This window comes from Juglans regia, chromosome 5, assembly GCF_001411555.2.
Source record: "Juglans regia cultivar Chandler chromosome 5, Walnut 2.0, whole genome shotgun sequence".
Lineage (NCBI taxonomy): Eukaryota > Viridiplantae > Streptophyta > Magnoliopsida > Fagales > Juglandaceae > Juglans > Juglans regia.
The window spans coordinates 2,939,847-2,958,931 of NC_049905.1; the positions used below are offsets into that span (position 1 = coordinate 2,939,847).

General features: G+C 35.8%; 1 protein-coding gene across 2 annotated transcripts; it reads right to left on the reverse strand.

Moving 5' to 3' along the window:
• Window positions 1–826: 826 nt before the first annotated feature.
• LOC109009366 (phosphatidylinositol-3-phosphatase myotubularin-1-like) lies at window positions 827–16,564 on the reverse strand. Of its 2 annotated transcripts, XM_035690181.1 has the most exons (19): window positions 16,347–16,564; window positions 16,154–16,222; window positions 13,577–13,651; window positions 12,696–12,767; window positions 11,305–11,374; window positions 9,740–9,789; window positions 9,019–9,308; window positions 8,819–8,892; window positions 8,682–8,745; window positions 8,530–8,595; window positions 7,954–8,053; window positions 7,730–7,843; window positions 6,875–7,044; window positions 6,660–6,744; window positions 4,612–4,839; window positions 3,788–3,847; window positions 3,570–3,634; window positions 2,073–2,352; window positions 827–1,918 (listed from the first exon to the last, which is right to left on the reverse strand). In XM_035690181.1, exons 1-19 carry the CDS (start codon window positions 16,461–16,463, stop codon window positions 1,397–1,399), a joined length of 2,571 nt encoding a protein of 856 aa, XP_035546074.1. In that variant the 5' UTR covers window positions 16,464–16,564; the 3' UTR covers window positions 827–1,396. The 2 variants fall into 2 exon arrangements, with proteins under 2 accessions (XP_035546074.1, XP_035546075.1); XM_035690182.1 differs by lacking the exons at window positions 16,154–16,222; window positions 16,347–16,564 and having other exon boundaries at window positions 12,696–12,760; window positions 13,577–13,630.
• Between the last annotated feature and the right edge of the window lie 2,521 nt (window positions 16,565–19,085).

The window sequence follows — 19,085 nt, forward strand, 5'->3', positions numbered from 1 at the left end:
TTATTTATCCTTTCCTGGCTGAAAAACTTGTTTGGTTCAATTCACCCCACCCTCATGTACCGGCCTTGAACATCTGACCTTGATGGGAGCAACATGTGCCTTGTTTGTATTTCTCAAGCTGAATTTGAGTTTAACCTAGTCGAATTTGAGCAACTTATTGAGTAGTCTCGCTTATTTACAGTCGTGCATGTGTGTACGCATGCGTGAGAGAGAGAGAGAGAGAGAGAGAGAGAGAGAGAGAGAGAGAGAGAGAGTTGTAACTTTCCATCAAATGAGTGAATTGTAATGCCTAGTCTCGTATTGGTACAAGGTGAATTTTTCAGAGTGATATCAGAAACCTGCAATTGTGAAATTGACTTGTTCCTTTGGGATATAATGCAGATATATATGGCTGGCGTTTCTCTGGGTGGGACATCAGATGTTATTGAAAAAGATTGTGGTACCTGAATCACTGTTAGGTCAGACATCAGAATGTTCTTTTTAAGACATCAGATTTTACCTAAACAGATTATAAAATGAGGTAAACTAACTTAAAAAATCATTGCATGAGTATTAAATCCAGAAGGCCATGACTACATTGACCCAAACACACAGCTTATTAAATCAAGAAGGTCTAATGCTACCATGGAATACTTGGGAAAGGGGAAGAAAAATATTCTGCAAATTCCAATCCAATCTTATGCTGCTGCAAAGATGAAATTTCGATGCACTGCACTCCTGTTACTACCATATAGAAGCGTCCTAATCAGCAGCAATCTGACAAAGTTCAGGGAATGAAGACACATCACACCATCACCAATCAGAACATATTACAAATCTAGCGAGAAGACAAAAAGAAGGCATGCCTCAATTTCTAATGGTTCTATCTTTCTGGGAAAACCATAGTAAAGGGCTGTCACCAAAAAATACAGCTTCAGTCATCATAAAATTTATTCATTTACACTCCTGGTATAAAATACTGCCGGTTAAAAAAGAAGGTTCACAACTTATAACTAGTCCAACAGCTTGTACAAGAGCTGCTTATTCAGTAAATGAATGGCAATACAATTAACTACCTGCCCAACATCTCGTCAAAACCTATGGACCTCCATCCATACCTTAGCTCTTGCATGTACAGTTTCAAGCTAGCCTATTATGTTACTCCAATACTAAGATGGTTCTCAGCTAAACTCTATACTCCGTACGATGAGTCCTGGGATCCATCCCAAATGCCCAGGTTCTTTTTAATGCATTTCCTTCTTAGTCCATGGTGAGGTAAAAAAAAATTCGTTTATCTATTCCGACAAAGCTTTAAATCTAAATCTACTTGAATCCTTGCCCAAAGTGAGAAGCTAATCCAAGTACTGCAACAGGATTGGCGCTAGCAACCCATGCTTGGCTCACGAATCTACAGTTTTTACTCGGATTGGAAATAACTATCATAAATGGAAAGCTTATCAAATGCATCAAAATTTGCCTTTAGTCCAATAAACTGGCTGCCCAGCTGTGCACAACCAGCATCTGGCCACCTGCAGACTCCATCTCGACCGCGTAAAGGGCATAAGGTTTCACACACTTGTCCAATTGGATTTTTAGGAATAACGTCCTCGGCCATTACTGTAATGGAAACAGAGAGATCTGATTTCTCATCATGATGCAAAGTACCATCCAATTCTCTTTTCAAAGGGGTACTGGTGAATTTCTTTGGAGCATCTGCTGGGTTGCCCTCAATGCCAACGGTAAAATCACCCGTGCTTGAGAAGTGTACCTTGCACCCCATAGACTCTACTGCTCGCTTTATGGCCTCACTTTCCTTGCTGGCCCTCTTTGCCAGGTTCATAGCTGAGCTGTTCAGCTGCTTTTCATTCCGTAACTCTGCATTCAATGATTCCATGGCAACTGCAACTTCTTTAGCTTTCCTCTCTGCTACCTCTTTCGCCTGTTCACAAATCCAACACAGTTTTAATATGGATATCAATATTAGATCAACATAAAACCCCATCCAAAAGGAAATCTCTTTTTTTAATTTTTTTGGGGGAAAGGGAGGGAGAGGGGGGAGATTTAGTAGCCATAGGACATAAGTAATTTATCACCTTCTGCAGCTCAGAAAATTTTATAGCCATCTTTCGACATTGCGATTCAAGCTCCCCAGCTTGGGCTTCTGAAGGACAAGCCCAACGAAGATGAAATTGGGGCCACAGAGTTGGGGCTAAGGCTGCTGCAGGAGGTAATAGTGGACCACCGTGTTTTGATGGATCATAAAACAGGTTGAAATGCACATGAGAGCTTCCCTCTGAAGCGCGCAAATCACCCAAATATGCCCACAGACATCCACAAACTTCAGAAACACCACTTTGCTGCCTCTCCTTTTCACTGAAATCAAAATATAAAATGAGAAAAATGATACCTATTAGCTCCTGCAATATTCAGCATCAGAAGAGTTTGCTTCTTTTATTGAGCATTCACTATATAGTTCTTCCTGCCTGATAGAACCTTATATAATTGAATGATCAATCAATCATTGAGATGATTTAGTGCATGTTTGGGTTTGAGTTTGGAGACTTAAAAAGTGCTTTTAATAGCCTAAAGTTTTTTTAAAATAAAAAATAGTATGTTTGGTAATTTTATATAAAGTGCTTTGAGAACCTAAAAAAAGCTGAAAATCCACTTTTTAAAAAAGCACCAAATTGAAGCATTAGTTGAAAAGCTCCTGCAGATAATACTGAATTTTTAAAAAACCACTGTAACTAACTTTAAAAGTGCTTTAAAAGCTCTACAATTAAAAGCCCTCCTATGAAAAACTATTTCTTACCACAATCCCAAACAGGCCTTCAGATAGAATAACCTTTTTTTCTTTGAAATAAAACTTTTGTATTGTAAGTGCAGAATAATTACAACACCATTGGAAAGAGAGTTGAATGAGTGATCAGTGCACAACAAAATATAAGCAGACGTTAAAAACTAATAATATTTGGATGTTTAGTAGTTATATGTATATATGATAAAATGATATTCCACAACGAATTTTCAATTACACAATGTGATGGGAAGAGAGGAGATATATCACTCAAGATGGAAATATATATAAATATATATATATAAGTGAAGAAAATAGAAATTGCGTAGATGAAATTTAGCCCTGCCCACCAATTTCTGACCTTTCTATTTAGCATTGTTACATCAGTCAAAAATTCCATTCCATTTTAGGTTTTCTTTTTTCTAATAAAATTTCGATACATTATCTACAAGTTTCCCCACTTTTAGTATGATGCTACATGTAGACTCACTAGAAGCACCGAATGTTGACAAACCATTTTGTGTGTTGGTATGACAATGATCGAGGTAAACCCCTGATGTTTTAGCATTATGAACCAATACAATTGCACCCCAAAAGAGAAATAAAAATGGGTTTCCCCCAGAATTATTAACTATTTATCAGTTGGCATGCCACATCCTGCGTTCAACTACAAAATAGCTAGGCTACATGAAGCAAATGCATGCCAGAGATCATACTTCGAAATTTAATGCATGCTTGAGACCCAAGACTTCAATTTATTGTATTCAGGCCAATGCTGAGGAAAGAAAATTACCTATTACCAAAGAAGTTTCCAAAACGACAGGAAAGCATACAGTCCAAGAAATCCACCAGAAAATCCTAAATCACCAGAAAGTATACATATCAGCGAGCAATTGTTTTCTGATATAAGTATAAAATAGAAAGGGAAGAAAATAAGATGCCCATCAACAGAATTAAGTGATTCGAGAGAACCATGAAACTTAGTGTCACATATGGAAGAAGACCGCTCACCGAGGAGAACTCAAAAGCAAAAGGATAAATCCGCAACAATTGTGAAACACAATCAATCCACTGCAAGATAGGCATAAAAACAAGATTATTAACTATTAACAAATCATCAAGCAAAATTGGGGGGCCATGCAACATGTTCTCAGTTTAAATTTGATTCATGCCATGCTTGACATCAACTCTTTACATAATCTCAAGTGGAGAAACCGTACGTACTTCAATGGAACAAGAGAGTTTGACAATGACCTATAGGAAAGCAAAAATGATAATAACTACCAATTTAATGACACATTGACAACCATTAGTCTGAAAAACTTAAGTTGGCAAGGAGTGCCATTTAAGTGGACCTCATCCTTCGCTCCATTATTATCAGTTTGGCTTGTCTCTTTTGGAAAGTCAAGGCTTGCTCCATTCCTTTGAAAAAGAACAGGGGCCCCACTTGCCACTCCTCACATTCTTAGCTCATCTGTGGCCCATCTGAACCTTTTGATCTTGAGTCAAGGATCAACAGGTTCTGTTCAGGGCTTGCAGTTCCTTTTGAAACTTATAAATAATTTTAGCCATGGGAAGATTCTATTAGGGCCTGAACAAAGCTTCTTCCCATCCAATAAATATATAAATTCATTCAAAGAAAAAGGAAAGAAACGAAAACATCAAGGCCTTGGCCCCCTTTTAGTTTCGCCTAGATCCTTTAGGCTCGAACTGGGCCTGTTAGGGTTCAGCAGCATTTCTAAATCTTGCCCTAGCATTTTGGGTTTGATTATTCTAGTGACTGTCTTGTGAAAGGATAAGTTTTGTCTCCCTAAATTTAGTATCATGGTACACACCTGCAAAAAAATGGGAGAACAGTTATTTGAATTCTGTGCATGAGGTGGACTTGGAGCTTGAGATGTAAATGATCCTGATGATTGCCGCCCAGGAGATGATGAGAAACTCCCTGCAGAAGACTGTCTTGATAACTCAAAAGGATTGCTGCCACTACCAGATACTGTAGGCATTCCTGTTCTTTCTGAAAATGGATGTCCAAATGCCAGCCAATCTTTCTCGACAAGCGCCTGTATAAAGATGAAAGATCCAAAATTTCAGAATAGGTAAAAATCCAAAGTAACTAAGGCATTCATGCAGGTATCAGCGACAGGCATAGATATTGTCAAACTAAATACTTGACAATGCAACCCCAAAAGACATAGGTAAAACTTGAAACACAAGATGCATTTCAGTTCCAAAATATTGCTGAAAATGTAAGTAGATGAGGGAAAAAGAATAACGAAATAAAACCTAAAATGTGAGAGTCCTACACAAAACCTTGCATGCAAAAATAGGTCTTAATCAAAATGCCTCTCACAAAAAGATAAAACATAATCCAAATGAGCTTCTTTCTTTACGATGTATCTCGATCTTTTCTAGCCTTGAAACTAAACTTGGAAAAGAGTGAATTGGTTCCAGTTAGGGATGTAGAAGATGCAAAGAGAGTAGCACGAGAACTTGGGGGTGGTAAGCAGTCCTCAAACAGCCTACCTTGGTTTGTCATTAAGGCTATATCAGTTTGAGATGTAATTGTGAAAAGAATGGAAGGGATATATGCAGGATTGCGGGAACATCATGTTGGTCTTTTATATGTAGGAAGAGAAATTGATAAGAAATTATGAGATGTTATAGGGATGGAGTGAAGTACCACTTGGTGAGTTGAGATAGATCCTGCTACCATAAGTAGTGGCACTCAGAGATGTTTTTGATATAGCAGATTCATTTGTTGTGGATGGGGATGCTTGGCAAGAGTTACAGCATGAATAGGAGCTATTGAAACTCCTTTTCCTAAATTGTTTGTCACTGTAGTGGATAGAGGTGCAACTATAGTGGGGTATGCACATAGGATAAGGGTGAGCTTCACTGGTGTCGTGAATTTCATTGGCATTGTAGGAGTAAGACCCTGAATTGTTGATAATTTCTATGACTTACTTTATGCATAGAATTAATGAGAGGAGAATAGATTGGGAGAAATAGCATCTAAATCAGAATTTCAATGCCAAACGCTTTTTGAAGATTGAAGGCTGATTTTCTATGACGAGTCATTTGGAAGGAAAAGGGTCTGGAAAAAAGTGACTTTTTCACTCGGACAGTGATACAAGATAAAGTCTTCAAGCATGATCACTTCAGGAAGTATGAGAAAATAACTCTTTATTGCATCTGTATTGGCAGACCAAGTGGGGAGAATTAACCACCTTCTACATTATGCTATTGCTAGGGAGCTTTGTCAGTTGGTACTCTCTTTACTTAGGATCTCTTGGGCTATGCCTTATTCAGTGAGGGAGCTTTTTGTGGGTTGGAGAGGTGAAAAAAAAACCAAATTAGTGATATGGACTGCAGTAACCTTCGGCCCATATGAATTCAAAGGGACAGTATACATCCTGTGTACACGGTTATGCCTATTGCTTTCATCACTAAAATTCTTGATTACTTAAAAAATGATGTCGGGGAACCTCTCCAAGGCAGGGTCCATTGGACCCACCCCTGCAGAGTAAACCCCGGTCCTGTGCACCGCACCCTCGGAAGTTTCCATACACGGAACTGGTTAAAAAATGAAATTTTGAAGGGACAAAAATGGTAAGACCTTGGATGAACTAATTAGCTTCACTTGAACTGAATGTTATTCTTGAGATCACTTTTCAATTGGATAAGGCGATTTTTTTTTTTGGGGAGCTTGCTTCTTTCTCCTGTTTGGGTCTTTCTAGATTTTCATAATTTTATATTTGGATTTTTCTCTTATTTCTACCATCTCTTGTTCTACAGCTACTAGCCTTTGATTTTTTTAACCTTATCAAAAAAATAATAATAATAATATAAATAACATAATCCAGAAATTTCCAGTTAGCACCTGAAACCCTGTGAATGTCCGATAGTATGGATCGAGCAGCAGACTAGCAAGTGAAACCAACTGAGTTGTTCTATCCCATCCATCACTACACAATATGAAAGTGGGTCAACAGAATAGTGTTATATTCCTTCTGTCCCAAATTACTTGGGCTCGAAATGGCGAGATTATTTATAGAGTTAACAAATAAGACATTTAAATTGTGACAGGACAGTAACCTGCAATGTATAAGAACTGATGCTGATTCCAAAGCAACACGTGCAGCAATCCAAGCCGAACCAGCCAAGACATTCTGAATATGTATTAACCAACCACTGTCACCAAGGGTTGATACTGAAGCAGACATACTGCTAAGGTTGCCTCCACCCCAACTCCATCCACCATGTCTCTGTCAACAAGCTTAGCATCAGGCAATCTCACCATTGCAAACAAGACACTGTAGACAAATATTGTTATAAATGCAAAGATAATATCAATTACAGTTGAATGAAAATGACTTGTGAGATTATCCTTGCCTCAGAGGTCTTAAGAAGGCTTTAAGAATTTTTCAGGCATCATAAATGTGGCTCACATACACGAATTCATAAGCAAGCTGTGCTGCTTAAGGTTACTGGGCACTATGGATAGAGATGAAAGGAATACTAGACTATCATCCAAGATTTTATCCCAGTCGATGGTTACAATCCTCATCACTATATCCTTGAGTCAACCGTACTTGCAGACAGGGAACCAACAGCGGATCATAAAAATACATGAAACTTATTTTCTAACGTCTTTCACTGAAAGGCTATATTTGACAACTGTATTTGTTTTAATAGCGTGTACAACCATGACTTGTTTATACACAATGACTAAGTCCAAGGTGCAAACTCAAAGGTCAAATTTCAAACTTTAATCACATCATTGCTTCAATGTTAACATCCACAATGACTAACTAGAATGCTTCCATCAATAAATTTCAATAATACAATTATATATCTCGTGAAATGGACTTCTCTCCCCATCAAATGAATTAATTAATGTAGACCAGCACTGGTAAAGCAGCCAGATCTACATAAGATTCTGAGACCAACCAGGAATGATGACATTCCATCTGATGAAGTGGCGCCATGAGTATCCAAGTAGTCTCTTAGTCGAGCAAGACTATCCCTCATTGTGTGTATGTTGTCTATCCCAAAGAATACTATCTGATAAAAGAAAAAAAAGAAGAATAATAAGGAACATGACACCATCATGTAATATGAATTTGAAGTTCACCAAGAGATTGATAATCTAACAGCACAAGCCGTAGAGAGACCTCAGACTGAAAATAATTTGACGATGACTCTGAGCCACCTCCCATTGCCCCATTTGCCAAAGCATTTTTCCTAGGTCTTGCATCAGCAATATATAGCTTCCTTGGGGAAAAAATGAGAGAGAGAGAGAGAGAGAGAGAGTAGAAGAAGAAGAAGAAGAAATCAATCAATGTTAACCCATAACAACAGAAGTAAAAAAGCCTTAAAAAAGAAAAATAATTACCTTATAGAAGAGATTAGCAACACATGTCAACGATTATGACTAATACAATACATATAATAATTTGCATATAAGTAGATATCACAGAAAGATGTAATTACAATTTCTTGCAAACATGGGCACCTGGAAATAATAAAATAAAACCCGTTTCTTCTCAGCATGAAAATAAATTGTTTCTCAAGAGTAAATACCAAACCCGCACATCTTTTTGGCTTCTACACTCACATATACAGATACTGATGCACATACATCTGTTAAATATTTAACTGGCACATACAAGCTTCATCATTGAAATTATTGATAGAACTTGCATGATATAGAAGAGAGAAAAAGAAAAGAAGAAATTGTATACACCTACCTCCGTGGCCCACTCACACCAGAGAGATGAGTGCAAAGACCGGCAACAAGCTTTTCATCAGCGTTGCTGCAGAAAAATGCAGAGAAGCGAATCCATATAATTTCAACAGATAAGGATAAAAGATAAACTTAACACTTCAAATCTCCAATTACCTCCTCATATTCATCATAAGACCAACCAATGGTTGAGATGAACGTGCAAGGACAGCTCCAGTTCCTGCAACTCACCACATATGCAAAAACATAAGTCAGTCATTATAGGCAAGCGAAAAAAAAGGTCTGTTACATACCAGGATCACACCATGAAACTACAGGCAATCGACATCTTGCCCGAAATGTTGAAGCCTGAATCACCTCTTCATCACTACATCAACAGTCATACAAAATTATTACATGTACAATTCCAGAATCAAAATGTAGTCAACTTTATCAACAATACAAATATATCAGCCAAAATCAGAGAGTTATAGTATAGATCTCACCATCTTACCTAATCCCTTTTGGCACAATCAAAGCAAATGGATAAGTTTGGCACATTGTATGGTTGGAATTTAGGCTAGTTATTCTCCACAAGTCATTGGATAATAGGAACAACCCCTTCTCAATCATACTCATTGATGCACGGTAGGATCCTTTTCCAAGAAGCCGGAAATACTCATTTAGTAACCGCACCTTTGGGTTAGTATTGGTGAATTTGGAAGGTCCAGAAGCAAAAGCATAAAGATCCCATAAGCTTGCTGGTTTAGTGCACCTTAATAATGCATCAAATACTGCACGTCTCTGCAAAATTAACAAACCATACAACATGCAATAAGCAGCCAGTGGAATTGAACAAGAATGATTAATCATATTATTGAAAAATTTTAATTGCAATCCGTTTGACACACCCAACACACCACTAAAGTGGGTCCCACAATAATGAAAAAGTATTAGTGTTTGACTTTTTTTTATAACTATAATGGGTCCCACATCAGGTGGTGCATTGGCACACCAGGCTTGCAAGTAGCAAAACTCAATATCAAATTGTTGCTTGACACTTTTTGAATTATTGATCATTTTAAACTCCAAAGTTAAAAAACAAATATTACAATTGAGGGCAAAAAAGAGTGCAGTACTGAATACAGTAACAACATAAAGTGAAACTTGTGTTTAATCCTTTGGAACGTTAAACATGGGAAGTGAATACAGTAGCAGCTGAAAATGAAATTTACCTGCTTTGTTCTGGGGCGGAAACCAAAGACAATAATTCTCATATCTTTGCCTGCAAAATAATAGAGGAGCCATTATTTCTCCTACAATCTCCACAAAGAAGCACCAAGAAAATAACTAGATAACTGGTTACATCATATGGAATACAACACAAACTAGGCCAAAGAATAACGTAGCCAACTATCAATATATGTAGACACTATTCCACTACTAACTAGCGGTGATGAAAAAGATGATCACTTGTAATAAAATCAGTGGAAGAATATATCTTATCTGGGAAATCACCATTTGTCCCAAAAACTTAAACTGGTAGAAAGAGGTAGATTTATTATTTGTATTATATTCTTAACACTCCTCTACTTATAAAAAAAAAATATTCTTAACACTCCTCACGTGTGGGCCAGACTCTCTTTTAAAGGGTGGCCCAATGCGGAGAATATCTAATTAAATGGGGTAGAGTGTAGAGTCAGGGTTCGAACTCTAGACATATGCTCTGATACCATTCAGTGACCATAACCCACAGCCCAGGCCCCCATAAGCCATTAGGGAGTGTTCTGGCTAGCGCTCTTTTGACTAGGCAGTCAAAGGTATTATCAGCTAACACACTTGCTTTTGTTAGGTGGGTCCACGGCAGAGAGCCTCACTTCCTGCTCTACAAGAGTGAGAGTTCCAGGACACTTTAGATGCTCTAATACCATGTGAAATCACTACTTGTCCCAAAAGCTTAAGTTGATGGGAAGATGTAGATTTAATTATTTGTATTATATTCTTAACATTATCAAAAAAGAATCTAAACAATATTAAATTGGAGCTCTCTTGGAAAAGTAAAGTATTACAATGGGTTAGGAGAGATTTTCGGACTAGAAGTTTGTGATTGCTGATTACAAAATGTTTCTGTACATTCTTGTTTGGATTTCAAGACGGATGGGGGATCCATTTTTGGAACCTTAGATTTACTCATGCCTTTCGTGAGTGGGAACTTGAGTCAGTGGCCTCACCTTTTCTTTTACAATGTGCTAATATGCATGAAAAGTGAAGTGGTTATAGGATGTATTAGAAGCTAAAGCATGGGGATCAACTCAATCTTCATACTTATTACGAGCCATTAAAAGGTCTCAAAAGTGGCTGATCAGTGAAGTTTCAATTGCATAGAGATAGTTCAATCTAGAATTGCCCCCCCTCTTTACTTTCTGTGAACGGTTTTGACAGAAATGACTGCACATTCACAGCATTGGGTCATCTATTATTGGGCGAAAGCCTAATTCTGACAATCACCACCATCTCTTGCTTTCACCACCACCACCAAGGCAACATCTAGAGCATATCACCTAGAGCACTAACATCCACTGCCAACACATCCAACCATCTAATGTTGAACAATGTAGTTTAAACAGCATCTTGTCAAATGCAATGGCCATTCAAATTGAATTCTAAGTAGTCCTCAAAGAAATTACAACTTCTTGAAACACACGCTTAAAATGATAGATAGTAATCGAAAGGATAATTAAGAAGTCAGAAGTAGAAATGCCAACAAAAATAAAGAGAAGGAAACTATTAGAAAGCATACCTACAACCTGAAGAAGTCTTCGTGACGGTGTCTTGTCGTGTTGACGAGGGGCAGATTGAAGCCTAACAGCCTACATTAACTTAAAAGTATTAAATTAAGCATACAACTACTTCAAACTAAAAGAGTCCCAAAGTAAAGGGTGGAACCAACATCAAAGGTCAAACAATGTGACTAATGCACATCAAATAATCTAAATCAAGGAAAAAAAAACCAAGGGAATTAATGTTGTCAGATAGTTAAGTGTCACATCTCCTGGTAAAACGTTGGGATCAAAATGATGATCGTGGAACAGAAATTTGCATGAAGTTAACAAATGATTACAGCACCTCTCATAATTTCTTATCAAGCCATTCTTTTACTAGGTCTGTAAATTGCATTTCATTCCTGGCCTAGAAGGGAGGGAGGGAGAGAGAGCTAAGCTGCCTACAAGTGTAGAAACTAGAACTCAAAAGCCTCGAGATTCATTATAACTTGAAGCAAGACTCAGCTAGACTAATGCATATCAAGCCAAGGTAAAAGTAACAGACAATAACCACTTATTGGCACAAAGAAGAAATGTGTGGTCTGTGCATAAGCAGAGTTGGCAAAACCAGATAAAAAATGCCATCCCTAACTTCACCCTTGTTTCTTATATCCTACCTCTTCCATTCATGTTATCTTCAATCGTCCAAAACCCCTGGCTTTCCATCTTCAACCTTACCATCAATAGAAAACATTCCTAAATGACGGTAGATCAACTCAATAAACCCAGCTTAAAAGAAGAAATGCATGGTCTGGGCATAATCTCCCTTGCTCAATACCTTGATGTCATAGCTAGGGTAGTTTGCTGTGGTACAGCCCAAGACTTGGCGCAACTCAAGTCCTGCTCTTTTGGCTGAGCTTATCTTTGATACCACTTGTAATGACCCAAGAAAAGTGTTTGCCACATTTGCGCTAATATTCCAAATGGACTAATTATTGTTACAATTGGAGCTCCTTGGAATTATTCTAATGTCCAAGTACTTTCTCTCAAGCAATGTGAGAGCTCATTCACCATTTTCTCATAGATGTGATGTGTTACATGGAAACTTGGTTAAGGTGGAAACAAGTTGCATTGTGATAATCTAGCGTTTGTGATAATCTAGCGTTTGAATGTGGCTAAATATACATAATAGCACATCATCTCACCCTTATAAGAAAAACAAATAAATAAATAGAATACACAAAAATGAAGCTCCATAAGCTACATTAAAATTTAATCATATCCTTGTTTCGGGAAAAAACATCACAATGAAGCTACACATACATATACTCCATGCTGAACAACTAAGTCAAAGTTCCAAGTTCAAGTTACCACAACATGAACACAACAAAGAAATGCAAAACAAGAAACTAAATAAGTGACAACTTGCCATCTTGTTGAACTTCTCTATGGTGGCCAGTGGCACTGTGCCAAGCGCAATGATATTCCTTGTACCTTCACTCTTACAAGGGAAAGAAAGAATATTAGAAAACTACGGAGTTATGACAAATACTCAAGGTAAGCACCATAACCACAAAAATACAAAGACAGAAGTGTGTGGGTGTAGATATATTCATGCATCCATCAAAGAGCACTCAGAAGCATAAAAGCATACACCCACATCAACACATGCGTGCATACATGCACCAGACCACATACCCACGTCTGCATGCATACGAAGATACTCGTATAGAGCATCAATCGAAAATTCTCTTTTCTGTTTTTGATAAGTAAGATAAATCTTTATTGAATTAAGTAATAAGGAGTAACCCAAGTACACATGAATTATACAAAGATAACACCTATTTACAAGTTAAGAGCTAGAAAATGATACAAGAAAGTCATGAAAGCTAGATCCATTTAATACACCAACAGAAGCCCAAAGAAATAAGGTGTGGAAAAAGAAACTTCTAAGCTCATCCAAAGAGTTCCTGATCTTCAAAATCTGACCATTCCTTTTCGAGCCAAATACACCACATGAGACAAAGGAATCATTCTCCATACAGTAGCAATTTGGGGATTGCCCTAATGGCCTTCCCAACAAGCAAACAGATCCACCACCCTCCTAAGCATCACCCATACAAATCCGGTCCTGCTAAAGATTTAATCCCATAACACCCTTGCCGCCTCACAATGAAGTAATAAACATCCACAGATTCATATACCAGATTCCAAAAATCAATTTTAAAATGCAATGCACATTGAGCCACTTATATTTTCATCTAAAGAAAATTATGTTAACAAGCAGAGAGTATTTAATTCATAACTTACAAGAAAAATAAGACGAAAATTGGTTACTATCAAGGTGCCTGCTTCATCAGTATTAACCAAAACGACACCATATCCCTGAAAGCAAAGTACATAGTTATTTATACATTTAGATAGCAAACAATCACAAAACAAGTAGCAAAAAAAGGAACAACTACTAGTTGCATTTTAAGTACTGAAATACCACTACCCATTACCTTTTTTCAATTATTAGATGTTAAAGTTCAAACACATTCATCATAACTTTTGAATTCTTGAAAGATTGACCAGTTTTACATATTACCATAAACAATCATAGAAAAGGAAGATAAGTCCAGATTTGCGGAAGCGCAGGGTGATCATAGTGGATTGGTGTTGTATGTGTAAGAACTCCGGTGAGATTGTGGATCATCTCTTACTACACTGCAAGACTGCTAGAGTATTATGGAATGAAGTGTTCAGCATATTAGACATAGCTTGGGTCATGCCCGCTACGGTGGATGCACTTTTGGCCAGTTGGACAAATTTAAGAGGCATTAGACAAATCAAAGTTGTGTGGAAAATGGTCTCTATCTGTATTATGTGGTGTCTGTGGCGGAAGCGCAATGCACAGACGTTCGAAGAAAAGGAGTGCTCAATAGAGGAACTAAGAGCTTTTTTTTTATTAGAACCTTATGTAGCCATAGCTATAGACTTTAATGGCCTCGATTTGCATGACTTCCTTGTCTCTTTGATTCCACATAGATAGAGCATACCTTTGTATATCTTCTTGTGTACTTGGGCTATGCCTATCATTATTTAATAAAATCATTTACTTATTAAAAAAAAAAAAGTCCAGATTTGCCTAGTTTTACCTATCCACCTATGAGACCAAAATTTTGCTTATTTTTCATTTTCCACTAAGAAGTCCCACTCTCATAAAACTTTGAACATTCAATAAACTTCCACGTCCGACATATCTTGCAATTTTTCGCATGACTTTTAATTTAGAATTGCTCAAACTTCACCTTCAAATAAGTAAAATTTTTATATCTCATTTTTATATAAGAATGATTAAATAAAATAACCAATACAACTGCCAATGCTTTCTAGCTCAAATGCCACTTCATCCACTCCATAAGAACGGAGTGGAGAGTCTGTGTAACTTACCTATAAAAAAAATATAAAAATAAACTTTTATATAAGTAATATAAAAATAAAACAATAAAACAGCCGACCAAAAAAACTGGGGAAAAAGACAACCAGACAAGTCTGCCTAAAAAGCGACCTAATCCATTGTCAACAAGTCGACATGGTAATAGAGACCATCCCAGCTATTTTCTCAATGGTTTCCAGAAGAGTACATACATCCAAGGAACTTAAGAAGCCTTACAGTTACTGGCCCATCCTATGAAAATAGAACCATAAATATTGATCAAGAATAATAAACCCCCCTACTTAAGGCCATCAATAGAAACACCACTTCCAGAACCTTTTTCCGAGTGGTAAGGCAACAGAAACTTAAGCAATCTACTCAGGAGTAAACCAGCACTACCCAATTCCTTTTATTTATTTATTTTTTTTTAAAGCACACTGATGTATTTAATAAAAAAACAGCAGAAGATTTTTGCATAGGAATATTATATTATCATTATACATTAACCCTTGCCAGCAGGGTACATAATGCATCCTACAAGAGCATCTTAATGTTCAGTAATTCAGCGAAAGCACCAAAATCAAAGTACTCATAGCAATAGTGTTTTATGAAATGCAACTAGGTGACTTATTAAGCATAGTTAATACACAATGCCTCTATGGCTTCAGCTGAGAGCCAATTCTCCTCTTGTGAAACCATTACCAAGCTTGCTCTCTCCCCAATATGCGTACACATCTACAAGTCAAAACCTTAAACTATAAACCTCCAATATTTTATATTCTAAATATTAACAATTACGACCATCTCAAAATTTCCCGAGGAAACAACTTCACTCCATGGGTTGGCAGATTCTCTGATATTCATTAATTCACCACTCTTTAAATCATGGATATCCCAAACTTGCCAATCTTATTTAATTGGGGTTTAGAACTCTGGATATAGATATCCCCCTTAGTAAAAGAATTACAAATTCAAGGCTGAGTTGAGTTGATTTATAAATAACTCTTCATAATAATTGACTTTTTTTTTCACTTTCCGTAGGATTCATTAGGGAGCCAACTGTGCCCCACTGCCCCCCACTGCCTCATTCTTAGTTTCCATTTTTATTTTTAATATTTTTAATAACGTATTCATGAGTTTATTTACACATAGCACTTCCTAATACTTGAGTTCTTCTGTTTTTATATTCACTGCACATAGGACTCATTAGGGAGGAGACTCTAACTTTTTGCCTCATTCTTACTTTCCATTTCTATTTATAAATAATCAATTCATGATCCCAAAAAAAATGACAAAAAAAGCTTAAAAAACTAATCAAGAAAACGTAAAAAAGACCAAATCTTGTTAAACAACCCATCAAAAAACAAAATGACTAATTTTGCTTGCCATTGCATCATGGGAATGAAATAATGGAAATCGTGGAAATAATTAGAGAACTCAGCAGTTCAAGCAATCAGTGGACGCACCTCGACCACGACTTCTTCAGCTTCAAGCAGGAAGTCCAAATTCACATGCAAAACGGACCGCGAAACGGGCTGCGGAAGATATAAATTTAAAAAGAAAAGTAGAAAAGTAGCAAATGAATCAATGATCGAGAACAGAAGGCCAATTTGAAAAGAGTAAAAAAGAATAGAAGAAGAAGGGAACAGTTTTATAAACCTCGATTTTGGTCCATTCAAGGGCGTCCCAGCTAGAGGTGGCCTCCAACTTCTCCGACTCGGAGGCGTCTCGGAGCGACGTCGTCAGAGCACTGCTGCGTGGATTTGGCGAGGCCATGCGGCGAACCGACTCTGAACGTTTCCTAATCCCTTCTGAGAGAGAGAGAGAGAGAGAGAGAGAGAGAGGTGTTGTGTTGTGTTGTGTTGCGTTACCTGCCGTTCAAACTTGAAAGAAGACTTTAGCGGTTGGCAACCGACGTCAATTGTATCTACATATCTTTCTATTCCATTATTCTATCTATAATCTATCCTCCTTTCTTTTCGCAATTCTTTATTCTTTCTTTTAAGGCGCGTTTGAACGATGAATTGAATTGAGTTGAATTAAGATGATAAAATATTATTTTTTAATATTATTATTATTTTAAAATTTAAAAAAATGAAATTATTTGTTATATTTTGTATTAAAATTTAAAAAAATTATAATAATAAGTTAAGATGAGTTGAGTTAAATCTTCATTATCATAATCAGAATCGCTTATCTGATAAGCGATAACTAATTATATATATATGTGTGTGATTAAATAAAAATAAATCTATAAATTACTTCTATTATAAAGTAGATTTAACGTATCATATTCATTAAATTAATATAATTGATAATGATACGTTAGATTGTAAACTTACTTTTATTATAAAATAAATTTAAACGTATTATATGAATGTTTTAAATTAGAGATTTTTTTATAAAATAACTTTAAAAAGTAATATCATTTTACATAAATATCCTTATTTTAAAACATAATTATAAAAAATTATAAAAAAAATGTTGTATGTATATGTATATCTTTATTAAGTATTATTTTAGATATTGATATTAACATAATTATTTATAAATCATTGTATAACTGCTATACTCTTAAAAAAAAAAAAAAAAATGACTAGGATGGGCAAAACTACATTCATTCTCATCTTCTTTTCCTTTCCCCTTATTTTTCTGTTCTCTTAACTATTTTGGGCATTCATGTGTTAATGTGATTAAGACTATTTTTTGAGAATTTTTTATGGGTGGGAAAAGAAGAAGAACAAGAGGAGGAGGAAGAGGTATATATTGGCTGAATTAAAAGATTAGCACACCTAGATATTATAGAAGAAAACAAAGTAAACAAACAGCAGCCTCCAAACTATGGTGGTTGGGAAATTATTGAGCTGGCCCACTCTTGGGTGTTTATGATGATTGGCAAGTCTTTCTGCTTTCCTTGCAATCCTGCACCATTCTTGAGTGGGTGCATTGACAGCATCAATTGACTGTTCAAGCTTAATATACCACACAGATTATATTATTCTTCACCACCACCGCCACCACCAAGGATGATACTACTCAGTAATAAGAAGTTCAATACCATGAGATTCAAAGAATGGGAAGTCATGGTTTGAATCTTTATGGATTAAAAATGTCAATGTCTGTCGACTTAGTATTAGTATGTTCTAGATAGGATTGTGGTCAGGCTGTGGCTTTAAGAGAAATATTTTAATCACAAAAGTAAATCTACAAAATGACGTGATTTTTATGTAATCAGAATTTTCGATTTTTTCGATTTCGCGTCAGTCTAGTCTGATTTTTCAGTTTACCATTTACACGTGTGATGCTATATATGTTTAATATTATAATTTTGTTAATACTAAACTTAATTGTGAGAATTTAGTATTTATTATTAACAAGTACTAATTTTGAATGTTCAATTATAATAGTATAATATAAATAGTGTCTAACTTATTAGTGAGATTAATAAACATGAATAATAAGATTAGAATTCCATGTTATATTAATTAGAAATATAGCATATAATATATATAATAATAATAATAATAATATAAAATTTATATGTAATATAAAAGTGATTAGACAGAGACCCATTAGTTGTTATTATCTCTTTCAATGAGATTAATAAACATGAATAATAAGATTAGAATTTCATGTTATATTAATTAGAAATGTAGCATATAATATATATAATAATAATAATAATATAAAATTTATATGTAATATAAAAGTGATTAGACAGAGACCCATTAGTTGTTATTATCTCTTTCAATGTCAAGAGGCTTGTCTTCTCATATATAGTGATCGAGCCCGTCTTCTTTGGAATGTTGATTATGCAGTCTATCATTTGTAATATTTACACCAGCCACATTTCAGCGTTGCATATATATTGGGATGGGAAAAAAAAAAGATTGAGATTGTGTTTGGTTCCTGTTTAAAAGAAAAATATAATTTTTTTTATTGACAAAAAGTAAAAAGATATTCTAAAACTAAGACGTTTATCGAAAACCCATTTTTCAATAATATAGAAAATTAATTATATGTTTTAAGAGTACATAATATCGTTGCCAGCTCGTATAGATATATTATAGTGTACATACTCAATTTATAAATGTGAGACCCACTTGTTAGATGATTAAAAAAAAAAGCTTCACGATCGAGAGGACCTCCACCAATAATGTGGATTGAGATTTTCGATCTAATCCAAAATGAAAAAAAAGTAATGACGTACATTGATGGTCAATATATTAAATTTGAAAGGTCATGCACTGATTAATTAAGCAGGCAGTGGACGTGAAAAAGATGTCCATTGACTTAAAAAATAGTACCAATAGTACTGAAGCATGTTTTCTATAACCCATCGATATCTAGGAAATCTCTTGGAAACTGTTAGAATTTATAAGAATGTGTAAACAAATT